Raw genomic sequence first — 14,758 nt, 5'->3', positions numbered from 1 at the left:
CATATATATTTATATATATATGGCAGAATTTTTTCACTTGTGCAAAATGCTATGACCAGAAAGCCTTTGCCTGAGTTCTATCAGCACTGGGAAAGTTGTTTAAACATTCTTATATCATCACATAAGTTTTTTATCAAATTGATACATTTATATATTTCTGTTACAAAAATGTAATAAAAAGCAATATCAGTCACAACTGAAATTTCTCTGCTTCATTACACCTTTGTAACTATTGGATGATAGAAAATACTGTCACTCTCTACTGTTGATAAATGGTTTACGCTGTATTGTAGTTATAGATCTTTGTTTGTTTGAAACATTAATTGTAATAAAACTTTGATATACATGTGAATTGTCTGTTATAGAGTTGCTGTAGACGGCCCATTTGGAACTGCTACAGAGGTAAGAGAAGAGTTCAGGGGGCATCTGGTAATACATTGTATAACATTAGGCACAGTATAAAGATGGAGGGAGTTGGGGTGGGGTGGGTGTGGAGAGGTGGTGGTTTAACATGTTAGTGGTATGAATGAGTCCTGGGGAAAAAATATTGTATAACAATTTGTGCCATGCAGAGTAAGGGAAAACCTTGCAGGATTTGAAATTATGTAATCTTAAAAGTAATTTACTCTCTATTTCAGGACATTTGTTTGTACGAGGTGGATGTATTTGTTGCTGCAGGAATAGGAGTTACTCCATTTGCTTCTATTCTGAAACATATCTGGTAAGGTTTTCTCTGGACAGGCCAGGCTAGCCACTTCTATCATGAAACATATCTGGTAGGGTTTTCTCTGTACAGGCCAGACTAGTCACTTCTATCATGAAACATATCTGGTAGGGTTTTCTCTGTACAGGCCAGACTAGTCACTTCTATCCTGAAACATATCTGGTAAGGTTTTCTCTGTACAGGCTAGACTAGTCACTTTTATACTGAAACATATCTGGTAAGGTTTTCTCTGTACAGGCTAGACTAGTCACTTCTATCATGAAACATATCTGGTAAGGTTTTCTCTGTACAGGCCAGACTAGTCACTTTTATACTGAAACATATCTGGTAAGGTTTTCTCTGTACAGGCTAGACTAGTCACTTCTATCATGAAACATATCTGGTAAGGTTTCCTCTATAAAGGCCAGACTAGCCACTTCTATCATGAAACATATCTGGTAAGGTTTTCTCTGTACAGGCTAGACTAGTCACTTCTATCATGAAACATATCTGGTAGGGTTTTCTCTGTACAGGCTAGACTAGTCACTTCTATCATGAAACATATCTGGTAGGGTTTTCTCTGTACAGGCCAGGCTAGCCACTTCTATCATGAAACATATCTGGTAGGGTTTTCTCTGTACAGGCTAGACTAGTCACTTTTATACTGAAACATATCTGGTAAGGTTTTCTCTGTACAGGCTAGACTAGTCACTTCTATCATGAAACATATCTGGTAAGGTTTTCTCTGTACAGGCCAGGCTAGTCACTTCTATCCTGAAACATATCTGGTAAGGTTTTCTCTGTACAGGCTAGACTAGTCACTTTTATACTGAAACATATCTGGTAAGGTTTTCTCTGTACAGGCTAGACTAGTCACTTCTATCATGAAACATATCTGGTAAGGTTTTCTCTGTACAGGCCAGACTAGTCACTTTTATACTGAAACATATCTGGTAAGGTTTTCTCTGTACAGGCTAGACTAGTCACTTCTATCATGAAACATATCTGGTAGGGTTTTCTCTGTACAGGCTAGACTAGTCACTTCTATCATGAAACATATCTGGTAAGGTTTTCTCTGTACAGGCCAGGCTAGCCACTTCTATCATGAAACATATCTGGTAGGGTTTTCTCTGTACAGGCCAGACTAGTCACTTCTATCATGAAACATATCTGGTAAGGTTTTCTCTGTACAGGCTAGTTTCTGTTGGCATGCTCAAATTGCTCTGCATCCATGATCCATCTGTTGTCTGTCTGCAAATATTTCTTGTTATCACTATTTCTGGAGAAGTTTATTTTATATAGTTTTCATTGAATGAAACTCTCATGGATTTAAGATAAGGTAATATTTATTCTCAACATTTTTCACATGCATAAATTGTTTTTGTAGGTATCTCCATATGGATTCTAAAGCCGAAATGAAGCTTAAAAAAGTCTACTTCTACTGGGTTTGTCCTGATACCAATTCCTTTGAGTGGATGCAGGAACTGCTTCAAGAGTTTGACCAGCAGCAAGGAGGCGTACCTGATCGGGAAAAATTTCTGCAATATTTTATTTATCTAACCCGGGGTTGGGACAAAAACCAGGTAATGTTCATGTGTGCTAGTCAACAGAAACTGTTTTACAGGTCAGCATGTAATGTGCTTCTTTAGAGACTGAGGGGGCAGGTCAATAGATATGTGTTTACTCTACAGACTGAGGGGACTTGTCATCGTAATGTGTTAATATGGTGGCTTAGAGGCCAGGTCAATAGGTAATGTGTTACTATAGAGACTGAGAGAGCAGGTCAACATGTAATGTGTTAATATGGTGGCTAGGGGCCAGGTCAATAGGTCTGTGTTACTCTACAGACTGAGGGGACTGGTCAACGTAATGTGTTACTATAGAGACTGAGGGGACAGGCCAACAGGTAATGTGTTACTGTGTAAACTGAGGGTCAGGCCAACAGGTAATGTGTTACTATGGAGACTGAGGGGGCAGGATGACAGGTGATGTGTTACTATAGAGACTGAGGGGACAAGCCAACAGGTAATGTGTTACTATGGAGACTGGAGGGGCAGGATGACAGGTAATGTGTTACTATAGAGACTGAGGGGACAAGCCAACAGGTAATGTGTTACTATGGAGACTGAGGGGGCAAGATGACAGGTAATGTGTTACTATGGAGGCTGAGTGGACAGTCAACAGGTAATGTGTTACTATGGAGACTGAGGGGGCAGGATGACAGGTAATGTGTTACTATAGAGACTGAGGGGATAAGCCAACTGGTAATGTGTTACTATGGAGTCTGGGTGGGGGGCAGGATGACAGGTAATGTGTTACTATGGAGTCTGGGGGTGGGGGGGGCAGGATGACAGGTAATGTATTACTATTGAGGCTGAGTGGACAAGCCAACAGGTAATGTGTTACTATGGAGACTGGAGGGGCAGGATGACAGGTAATGTGTTACCTTAGAGACTGAGAGGACAGTCATAAGGTAATGTGTTACTATAGAGGCTGAGGGGACAAGCCAACAGGTAATGTGTTACTATGGAGGCTGAGTGGGCATGTTAACAGGTAAATTGTTGCTATAGATACTGAGATAGCAGGTCAACAGGTGATGAGTTACTATGGAGTTTGGGGGATAAGAACAGGTCAACAGGTGATGAGTTACTATGGAGTTTGGGAGATAAGAACAGGTCAACAGGTGATGAGTTACTATGGAGTATGGAGATTAGAACAGGTCAACAGGTGATGAGTTACTATGGGGTATGGAGATTAGAACAGGTCAACAGGTGATGAGTTACTATGGAGTTTGGGAGATAAGAACAGGTCAACAGGTGATGAGTTACTATGGAGTTTGGGAGAAAAGAACAGGTCAACAGGTGATGAGTTACTATGGAGTATGGAGATTAGAACAGGTCAACAGGTGATGAGTTACTATGGAGTTTGGGAGATAAGAACAGGTCAACAGGTGATGAGTTACTATGGAGTTTGGGAGATAAGAACAGGTCAGTGAATGACATGATAGGTTAAAATCACCTGGTACTCTCTAGGGTTATGTGTTATTGGCAGGAGTAAAGGGATCAGCTGAAAGTTGTAAATAAGGTGGTGCTGATATTCATGACAGATTATCAAAAAAATATAATGGTACACTATTTAAAAATAATAATAGAAATCCAATTGATTTCTGAAAGGTAACTAAAACAACTAATAGTGCACACTTTTCAAGTACAATAGTTTTAGTGGCGTTTTAAGAACACGCCATATTGCACCAAAGAGAAACAATGTTACAAAAATTTTCTGAGGGAACATGTCCAGACACTGCTCCCAGGCTTAGATTGGAAGCTTTCCTTGACCACTCCCCCTCAGTGAGTGGATTAGATAGTAATGGATCAACATTCATACTAGTCTGACTACAACTCTGAGTGACATGCTCGAATGATGGTTTTCAATTTGGCATGAACAAATTCAAATGTCTCACTAATAAAACTATCAGGAGGCAAATATAGGAAAACTTGTGGTAACTTTTATTATCATTTTTGTTTCTATGAACATGGTTGAAATAAATTGAACATTAACCCAATCTGAAGAGATATTACAGAATAACTAGAGCTTACAGGTATGACAGACCAATTAAGTCTCTTTTTATGTTAAGATATTTTCATTGTCTTCAGTAGGTTGCTACCATCCTGTTGTTTCTTACTCTCACCTGATTGGTAAATAAATGCTATGTTTAGTCCAATGCAATTTAATATCAATGTAAGGTACTATCTTTTTTCAATATTATCGCTAAAGTCAAAGTGTGACCTTTCTTTTTACATGTCATTAAATAATTTAATTTACATTAAATGTGTTGTCTTGCAGGCCCAGAATATCATACTACATGAGAATGAGGATGAGAATGACCCAGTAACAGGACTGCAACAGAAAACACACTATGGCCGTCCTAACTGGAATGAAATATTCAGAGGTTTAGCTGCTGAAAACAAAGGGTAATTATCATATCTATGTGTTTATCAGTGAAGAAAGTTGATGTTGTAGAGCAGTAATTATTTGATATGTCTTTGCAAGTTTCATTATCAATTGAAGGTCATATAATAAGGTTTTTTATCAAGTGCATGTAAAAGCATATGGAACTTTGAAGGCGCTTATTCTTTGGCCTGTTTCAGGGAGATACAGCTGTCACCATTTATTGCTGATGAATGTAATCCCATATTTCAACATTTGCCTAATATTGATGTCTTAAGACTTTTGTTCTTGTTGTAAATAAGAGATTTATTAGCTTATTAGGCCACACATACATGTTTCTAGTTTCAGTTGTGATGATAACACTATGGAACATGTATATAGTTAAACTACTGGTCATTTTGTGCTTTTAGCTGGGATGGGTTTTACTATATTCAGTCTCTGAATAAATGCTTGAATACCATATAGGTAGATATTTATATAACATAAATCCAAATCTGATACATGAAGACCTTTAAAAGATGGTTCCTGTAAGTCTGAAGCATTTATTCCTAGAGTATGAGAGAATTGTAAAATTTTATTGACATTTCTGTTTCAGGACCAGTATAGGTACATTTTTCTGTGGTCCAAGCGGACTTTCAAACACTCTCCATCAAATGTGTAACAACCATTCAGATGCCAACGCAGGCACCAAGTTCTACTACAACAAAGAAAACTTCTGATGTGACATAATTCTCAGTATCATCAAAGAGCTGAACCACCAGTCCCTGTTGTGCGTCTCCTTAGTTTAATCACCAAGTGTTACTTGTCACCGGCAGCACACAGATTGTATCTATCCTATTTATATTTTCATTATATATCAATGTAGTCATATAAGTTCTATATAGTTTTGTCTTTTTGGTGTTTAATAAGTATTACTACTCGCCATTATTACCTGATCTTGTCTGAAGGACTGGTGAGCCTATGTCGTACCAGGGAGTCTGTCGTCGGTCAACTTTCGACAAGTTTTGAACAACTTAATGGATTTTGAACAAATTTGATCAGAAGCTTCCTTTTTACCTTTAAAATGCTTCTTCTGTAGGAAAAACAGGATTTTGTCCAAAATTGATCTGAAGCTTCCTTGAATGAAGGCGACTCTTTTGTATAAGAGAGGGTTTTGACCTCTCCATGGAACAAGAGGGTGGGACCCAATACGGAAAAAAGAGGAACCATTTAAATTTTTTTTCAATGTTTGAAAGAATGTACTTTTTCTTCTGGAATGAAGATATTTGTTGGAATTAAGTTTTAAGCTTCAAAATTCCTAATCTCTCGGGAAAATTGAAATAGTTGAGTGATAATGACCTAATGAACCTTTTTTTTTTAATGAAAAAATATAGTTGCAGGTCATTGAAGCCACCTTCGTGTATAAATGAGGGATGTAAATTTAAGTGACTATTTGTATAATTAGAAATGTCAGAGATACACATGAGCAGTGGCAGAAGAATTTTTTTATTTCAATTTTCCCAATGTAATTCTAACTTATGACTGGTGGTACATGTATATGACATCAGTGTCCAAGTTAGAGTAAGGGGGAAAATCCACCTGATGCTTTAAATCTGACTCTGACTCTTTATTGGATTGTTTGACTCGGATTAATATGAAAGAACATGTGCCATGTATTTTTATGAGATACAACTGTATGATAGTAACTGTACGTTATTATAAGATAGTTACTTACCCCTTACTGTTAGTAATATGTTAACTGAAGTTTTTATCTCATCTCCAGAAAAAGATGTGTACCCACAGACATGTTAAACTTACTGATGTTGGTTTAAAAAGGATTGTCAAAGTTCTGTTGAGAACAATCAACATTTTGCCAAAGTTAAAGAAACACCTTTTTAAGAAAATGGCTTTACTCAAATAGTAAATCATGTACTTCCTCTGAAGGATCAGATAGCTTTTGTAGATTTTAACTTATATCACTTCAAGATTTTACCTTATAACTCACAATACCCAATTATTTTGAGATAGAAACGGGCAGTGCCTGTGTCTACTAATACATATTTTACATTCACATGTACATTCCATATTTTATGCTGAATATTACAGAACTATGAATTCCAAGTACTTTTAGTTACAAGATAGAAAGTAATCTATTTGTTGTATGGGTAGATATGATTGTACATCTTCATGTTATGTTGCAGTTTACATTGGATGTAAATGATGTTTCCTGATCAAATAAAATGTTTTCAAGTGTCTGATGCCACCATTTTATTCAGCTTCAATGTAGAGGCCAATGTTAAAAACATGTCAAATTATCTACATTAACAAGCTGGTAGGAAGAAAACATGAAAAATGGAGTTACTTCCCCATAGATGTAAATGATACACATTTGTAGTTAAATTTAACAGACCAGTAATTGCGTTAACCGAGTGTGAGGGAAGAAAGGCCAGTTAGCTGTTTATTCATGTTGTATATGAATCATGTAGTAATGAACAGATTGGTACTTGATACCGTTGTTTTTGCTTTAGTGTACAAGGTGATTTGGGTTAGATTGCAGATGGTATCAATTAAATTTCAATCCATGACCTCCGAAGAGTTTAAATACAATGGTTGCCTTTAAATATTGTACTCATTACTTGCAGATATCAGACCAGTTTTCCTAAATTAAATGTTATATGCAAAACAAATGTGATAAATGTACTGGTGATCAAAGTCCTCCTTTATTGGTTTTTTGGGAAGCTAGACAAAACAAATGTGATAAATGTGATGGTGGTGTGTGATCAAAGTCCTCCTTTATTGGTTTTGTAGGAAGCTAGACAAAACAAATGTGATAAATGTGATGGTGGTGTGTGATCAAAGTCCTCCTTTATTGGTTTTGTAAGAAGCTAGACAAAATGAATGTGATACTGTGATGGTGGTGTGTGATCAAAGTCCTCCTTTATTGGTTTTTTGGGAAGCTAGACAAAATGAATGTGATAATGTGATGGTGATGTGTGATCAAAGTCCTCCTTTATTGGTTTTGTGGGAAGCTAAACTTGATCGTAACAACCTTATTATTCCAGAAGAAAATTGTTCATCATATTTCCAAAAGTGTTTGTTGTTATATTGATGTTTGATGCTCCCTTTATTTTCTTAATATTGGAATGAACATTATATTCTACAGATATATTAAATATCAATATTTAGGTATAAAATTATTTTGTTTGTATTAAATATTTATTACATTTTTTTACTTAATGATATTCATATTTGATAAATTTACCTAAGTACTCTGTTAATCTTCTCCACATTATATTATAATCTACATTTCCTTCAATTTGTTGATAGTGATGATTTTGTCACATGATTCTTATTATGAGCAACACAATGATGAATAATGTGTTTATTTTGGAGCAAGCTTGTGCTATAGGTACATCACTACTTCAAACAATACTTATTCATATGAATATTACAGTTGTTATATATAACTATATTCCTACATACTAAAGACACTTAAATGTCAGATATATTTCCTGGAAAATGTTTTTAAGATATTTGTTAGACTGTAATGCTCGGAAATAATTCTCACAAATATATGAATTGTGAATGCATGTTTACCCCAAATATCTCATAAAAAGTAAATCTGTGCAAAGATCCCTGAAATATAGTCATATAGAGAAGATCATTAATACGTACGATATCATCCATACAGATTTGGATAACTTTTTCTTCTGTACAAATCTGCTGTGTTTGGAGTGTACAGTATATGCTGTGTATCTGTGTGAAGCATACTTTGTGTAGCATATCTCTGTGGAGTATATTTTTTAGTTTGCTGCATATCTGTATAGAGTGTACATCATGCTGTATATATCTGTGAAGTGTACATTATATTGCATATTTGTGCAGAGTGTACACAGTATGCATACAGTTTATACTGTATGTGGAAAGTGTGTGCTCTAGATATATATGGAGTGTATAGTATTTACAATGTATATATGTGTGGGGTGTACACTAGATAATGTTTATGTGTGGAATATTTGATATACGTGTGGATTAATGTGGATTGTACACTATATTTGTGTGTAGTGTCCATAGCACATATATAAAGAGAGTGTGGTTTATGTATGTTTATACATAAAGGTATGATACACGAAAGAGGAATCCATCAAAGCTTCATTTAACACGAGCGAATATAGAAAATATTCCCTTCGGACTTTTGCATAATAAACACAAGTAAATACTCAAACTGTTACAGAGAATCAATAGATTCAACTATTTTACGTTATAGTAATGCTCATTTCTTTATATACGAATAATACATCATCTACCTGTTAGAGTAATAGACAGCTTAAATTAAACACTGAAATGTATGATGCATTAGTTACATATGTATGGATGATAGGTACAGGTACCTTATATGAAGAAAAAGATTTATATCAATTATATTTTTTGATATTTGTTCTGTTGTTTAATGATACATGTATTGTTATATAGAAATAAATTTTATGCATACATATCTTTGTTGTTTGTTTTTTTCATATAGATTTTAAACATGAACTCCTCAGGTTGTCAAATCCTGTTGTTATGACAAAGTAGTTTGAATGACTGTTACCAGTGCAACCATTCACAAAATGACATGGTGATACCCAGGATGATTATTAGACATTTTCAAAACAAATTCAGCTCTGTATCATAACCATTCACAATTCACCTAACTCACCATCATTATTCAAAATACTGAAAAATTATGTGTTCATATTCAGAAATCAACAGGAATTCTTCATACCCTAGTTCTCAACAAAGTTGCACTATAACTGCCATCTGAATTGATAAAGCGGGCCTTTTAGATCGCCCTTCATTTGTGATCATTCCATTAATTTCTCTCTGTCCATCTGTCTTGTAAAAAAAGATATTTCTTGTTTCAGATTTTTCTCAACAATTACTGAAACGTTTGTCTTAGCTTAGCAAAAGTGGTTTCCCCATTATGCACACCACATTTTTAACCTCATCCAAATTCAACTTGACCACTAGCAGTCATTTTGAATTTTGACATCCACAATTTGCTATTGCTGTTTATGAGCTACTGGTTACCTTTTACCTTGAAACATTATGGACATGTTCAATCTCGATTTGAAGTTTGTTGCATCCTTTAATTTTTTACCTGAGCAACCCCCGACACTAAAAAATATACACATTTATTGGGAATTCTTTTGAAAACTGCTAGACAAATATTTACAAAAAAATAAAGCTTCATTTCCAAAATACAAAAAAGCAGGTGAATATTTTTTGGCTTTCAGGCCAGTTTTATTTAATTAACATGAGAAACAGCATTACTTCTGCTATCTGATGCCCGATTTGATTGGAAATTCTCTGTGACCATAAAGCCAGCATTTCATGACCTCTAAAACTGTCTTTCTAGTACATGTATTGTATTTGAATGAATACGAATTACTATATAGTGGAGCTGAAAAAAGTGGCCTAGAAGAAAATATATTTCAAAACCAACTTTCAGTTTTAGTTAATACTGACTGTAACCAAATGATAGTACATGTAACACTTAAACTGATACCAGCTTATAAAAAAATTCTGGTTTCAAATTTTCTAATTAACATTGTATCAGCTGAAATCAAAGCTCAAGTATGTTTCTAATAGAAATCTTATGATGAAGTTCAATTCACAACATTTTTTCGGTTTCCACAACTACAAATTCACATAATTGATTTGCAGTTACCCAAGTTGAAGCTACTTCTTGTCTATAAGCATCTTAATAATTAAGTTCTTTCATAAATTACGAACAAACATAATTGAACTGTACTAAGTCCAAGCTCCTTACACTTCTAATGCAGGATCAATGGAAATTTCTTAATATTTAGTCCGTGAGTTTCATGTCCTTTGACATTCTATTTACCAACAGTCATTCATATTCGGCTCGCTTTTATATTCATTCTTTCAGGAAATTCCAAATTAGTGCAGTTTCAGCCATTATCTTTCTTCAATTTATCATTAAATATTTTGCTTCCTTGTTCTTTATGCAACTTCATCTCACTCTTTGCTCTTTTTTCCTGTAGCTTCTTGAAGTTTCTTTCTTTTCTTTGCATCTTCAACTTGGTTGCCTTCCTCAAATCTTCTCTGATCTCCTCTGCACGATTTTTATCAATATTTGCATAATATTCGATGGCTTTCTTCATATCTACTTCGTCTGGAATTTGTACAAATCTTACATTGACACCTTGCACGAAAAACTGGTCGAAGCTTGAGACCTTTCCCTTATAATTTCTGAAGCTCACATTAGTCATTGTCACATTCATGTAAGCATCCACATGCTCTACAAATCCCGAAACTGTGCTTTCATTTCTTAGTTCGACCGTTGTCACTTTTCCTTCGACTGCTTTAAGTAAACAAATGAGAGAATTTCTGATCTTATATCTCTCCCTGTCCGTGGCCATCCTTTGATAAAAGAATTATCAGCAGATGATATTTAGGTAGTGAAAGAGAAAGTACATCGCTCTCTTTGCAGTCGCTTATACTCTTCAAAAAACATTTTATTGGCGGTCGCAAAAAAAACGAAAAGTGAAACAACAATACAATTTAAACTATATTGATACAATTTTCAAGGTACTTTCAGGATATAAATATTAAATGTTTAGTTTAAATGTATCATATATATATTCATTCAAACTTGCCAACAGAATATCAATATTATTATTAGTTATTACTTAAGCGGTCTCCGCGGGAAATAGAAATGAGAATCTGCTGCTGCTGATTCGTCTGTTGCCAAATTGATTAGTGTTTATATGCTACTGAACTATCAGAAACATTCACTATGGCACTGAACACAATGCTTAATATGTGTGAAGGCCATTTACGTCTTGGAAAATTCGATATATGTTTGAATGAACTTGATAAAATCACAACTTCGAAACTTGATTCTCCAGACAAATGGAATGTTGAAAATAACAAGATGGTTACGGTGTTTTTACGGGTACAGATATAAATTGATACAATATCCCAACATCTTTCTTCACTAACAAGTTATTCATATCTAAGATTCATATAGATGGCTAGTTGATTAATGCTTGATTTTTGCATTTTTGGGGGAGGGGTCAGTTGCAAATGGGTCCAGGGTGCACTGGTTCATGGATCTATATAGATGCACACAGTTCACACATTCCATTTCCGTACAAGACAAGAAAACATTTAAGCTGCATAAACATTAATTATGCATTGTATAAGTTGTATCCAACAACAGTGACATTGTCTTTTTATCAATTTTGTTGTAGGATATTGAAAAGAATTGTGGTGTACTTGAGGACGGACTTATTAAATCTACTTCACAGCATTTTGTATCATTACTAAATAAAGTAAGAAGTAAGTAGTTTTTACCTATAGCCACATGTTAGTACACTATCTATCAGTTATTTGATTCTTTTCGTGGTTTTTTTAAGTGCAATAGGAGCGGGTTGGTGTAGTTTGTATACAGTGTTAAATACTATTTCCGTCACTCACCTGATGGAGCATACTTCTTTGGCTCAGTTGGAAGAGCTGGTCGATTATCACGCCAGAGACCCCGGCTTGATTATTGATCGGGGCAGGTGATAGGAATGTGTATTTTCTCTGTTCTTTCACATTGGCACCAAAGAAATCCCACAAGTTGTGGCATTCAGAGTCTTTGGCTGAGATTTAGGAAATCTCAAGAAAAGTGGGGGAGTAGTGTAATAGGAGCAGGCTGATGTGGCTTGTTCATAGTGTTAAATACTGTTTCCGTCACTCAGCTGATGGAGCATGCTTCTTTGGCTCAGTTTGTAGAGCTGGTGGATTATCACACCATAGATCTCGCTTCGATTCTTGGTTGGGGCACTCAAGAGGAATGTGTGTTTTCCCTTTTTTTTCACACAAGAATGAAATTGCAGATAGTCAGAATCCTTCAGACTACACTTTTATAGGTACCTTGTACTTTCTTTGTGGTAAAAATGTTAAGTTTTTTTATGCTCTTGGTCTATATATGTCATACTTTATATCAGTGACATTATAAATGACATACAATGATTTGCTGGACTCAAATATCCGGGTCCTGGGTTCATACTTTTTCCTGTGAGACTCATCCAAATTTTCAGAACCCACAATATCTTTTTGTACATGGACTCATCAAAATTTGGGAAATGGCACTCTGGGCTCACCAGAAAAATATGTAAAAAATTACTATCATACACAATAATGTTTAAAGATATACATGTATGTATCCTGTATTGTGCATAAAGTAAATGATTTGTGTATATGAGATACTGATTTTTGTAATTTCACTATTCTTGTTAAGAATATCCCAATTTTTTATCATACAAAACAATCCAGATTCCCCTTACAAATCTAAGATAAACACTGGTAAATCATCTTAGATCGTAGACCACATTGGATAAAAAATCATCACCTGTCGAAGTTCAAATGTAGGAATATTTATTTTATATTTGAGCAAGTTTGATAAGTTATAATTCTTTGTATTTCTATAATTACAGTTTTTAGCTCATTGATGGACAGACAGATCCAAAGAACTGCAGTTATACTTTTTAACTTGCAGGTCTTCCTGTCAGTGATAGAAGTGTTTCTGTAGAGATTACAGTTCTCAGTAACTACCTCATCCTCCAGTCACTTAGGTGTGCAGAGCATCTCCCAGTTCTTGTAGACAGTTGTATAAAACATATACGCAGAACTCTACTGAGAGGTGGGTACTGGGGCTGAATGTTTTTTTCAATTATTAAAAAAATTAAAAATTAGATTCACCGTAATGCTAGCGTGAATGGCCGATGATTAAAACATTCGAAATTTGTTTTATTATTATTTTGTTTTTATCTCCAAACTATCATATGTGACCGACGACTTTTACATACAACTATGTGAAGGGAGGTAATCCAATATGGCGGACACAGAAATTGGGAACGATAACCCCAAAATGGCATGTTCCTGCGTATAATGTGCACCCCCTTTTTGACACGACAGTTTAAGCTTGAAAAAGTGCACACTATGCGTGGAAATTTACGGTATAGAAATTGAATTAGGTGGTTTGCTTTAACAGAGTATTGCCAACTTACCTGATTGTTTTTTAAGTAAACCTTAATTATATCACAACCTGGATGAACACCATTTTACCCTTGATTTTAAAGGCTATGGATACTTAGATTGACCAGATTTGTGACTGCTTCATTCTCTATGTTGGCAACACTATTGTCATCCTCACTTATTAAACATATATAATTTGTTTATTTTCAGTTCTAAAACATCTTGGACAAGAAGAAGACAGTTGCTCTACATCGAATGCTGATTTTGAATGTTTGTTCGAAGTTATATTCAAAAGATGCTCTTTACCTGGTAATCTGCTTTGGTGCTTATAAATACTACACATAAAGCAATATCTGTATATCTGTTTTAGCTATATGACATAACTTTAGTCTATACTAAAATATTTCTTACTGAGAAGTTTAAGATGAAAATAATCCAGAATAAGAAAATTTGGTCCTACAAGTAGATAGATTGTCAAAATGATGTTTGTATTGGGAATTACAGGTGTCTTCACTGTATAAATAATTATATTTATTTCTAATGTATTTCATCGATAAACGAACACTTGTACAGAATAATATTAAGCAAGCTCGGTTTTCTATTTTTCAAAAACGTTAAAAGAATCTTTAAACTCATTCTTGGACATCTGGCCTTTTCCCCTCAGAATTGCCTGTGAATACAACTGACATTGTGTCATTGTGTTGTATCTGTTCTGTCCTACTGAATGTGGCTGGTGACATCTCAAAGGCAATATCCTGCCTTTCACCTTGTCCAGTGCATCTTATACAGGTGGGCTATATTCATATGGCATTGACCTTACTTATTTGAAGCACATACTGTTAACCTGACTGTTCCATTCTTTAGATGACAGTTGATGGATGTTAAATATGGTATTTTCTATAAGGTGTTTATCTTCTATGTCATAGAAATAAAGCTGGTTTAAGGGTTTTCTTTAGATACTGTCTTTTTCTTCAAATATAAAGACACCTACAAGTAGTTCATAACATTTAAATTATAACTCTTGTTAAATTAAGTTTATTTATAAAATTTGTCCACTATATTTGACATTTACACAGATTGACCAGACCTGTGGATTAT

General features: G+C 34.8%; 2 protein-coding genes across 2 annotated transcripts in view; one reads left to right on the top strand and one right to left on the bottom strand.

Moving 5' to 3' along the window:
- Positions 1 to 7,809, top strand: part of LOC132547667 (cytochrome b-245 heavy chain-like) — a 35,453-nt gene extending 27,644 nt beyond the window's left edge. The window contains exons 12-16 of the mRNA XM_060211454.1: positions 366 to 402; positions 639 to 721; positions 2,091 to 2,286; positions 4,547 to 4,674; positions 5,247 to 7,809. Coding sequence (XP_060067437.1) covers positions 366 to 402; positions 639 to 721; positions 2,091 to 2,286; positions 4,547 to 4,674; positions 5,247 to 5,370 — 568 coding nt within the window. The 3' untranslated portion in view covers positions 5,371 to 7,809. The remainder of the gene's footprint in view (positions 1 to 365; positions 403 to 638; positions 722 to 2,090; positions 2,287 to 4,546; positions 4,675 to 5,246) is intronic.
- A 2,080-nt stretch (positions 7,810 to 9,889) lies between these two features.
- On the bottom strand, positions 9,890 to 11,087 carry LOC132547693 (U7 snRNA-associated Sm-like protein LSm10). Its single transcript, XM_060211494.1, has one exon. It carries the CDS (start codon positions 11,053 to 11,055, stop codon positions 10,585 to 10,587), a length of 471 nt encoding a protein of 156 aa, XP_060067477.1. The 5' UTR covers positions 11,056 to 11,087; the 3' UTR covers positions 9,890 to 10,584.
- Positions 11,088 to 14,758: the final 3,671 nt, after the last annotated feature.

The sequence above is a fragment of the Ylistrum balloti genome, unplaced genomic scaffold (assembly GCF_031769215.1).
Source record: "Ylistrum balloti isolate Yb309-2 unplaced genomic scaffold, AGI_CSIRO_Ybal_v1 Utg369972, whole genome shotgun sequence".
NCBI lineage: Eukaryota > Metazoa > Mollusca > Bivalvia > Pectinida > Pectinidae > Ylistrum > Ylistrum balloti.
This window is presented reverse-complemented; position numbering and strand designations above follow the sequence as displayed.

What these genes read in the sequence shown, in the direction of transcription:
- LOC132547693 (XM_060211494.1), bottom strand. Translation starts at nt 11,055, where the DNA reads ATGGCCACGGACAGGGAGAGATATAAGATCAGAAATTCTCTCATTTGT.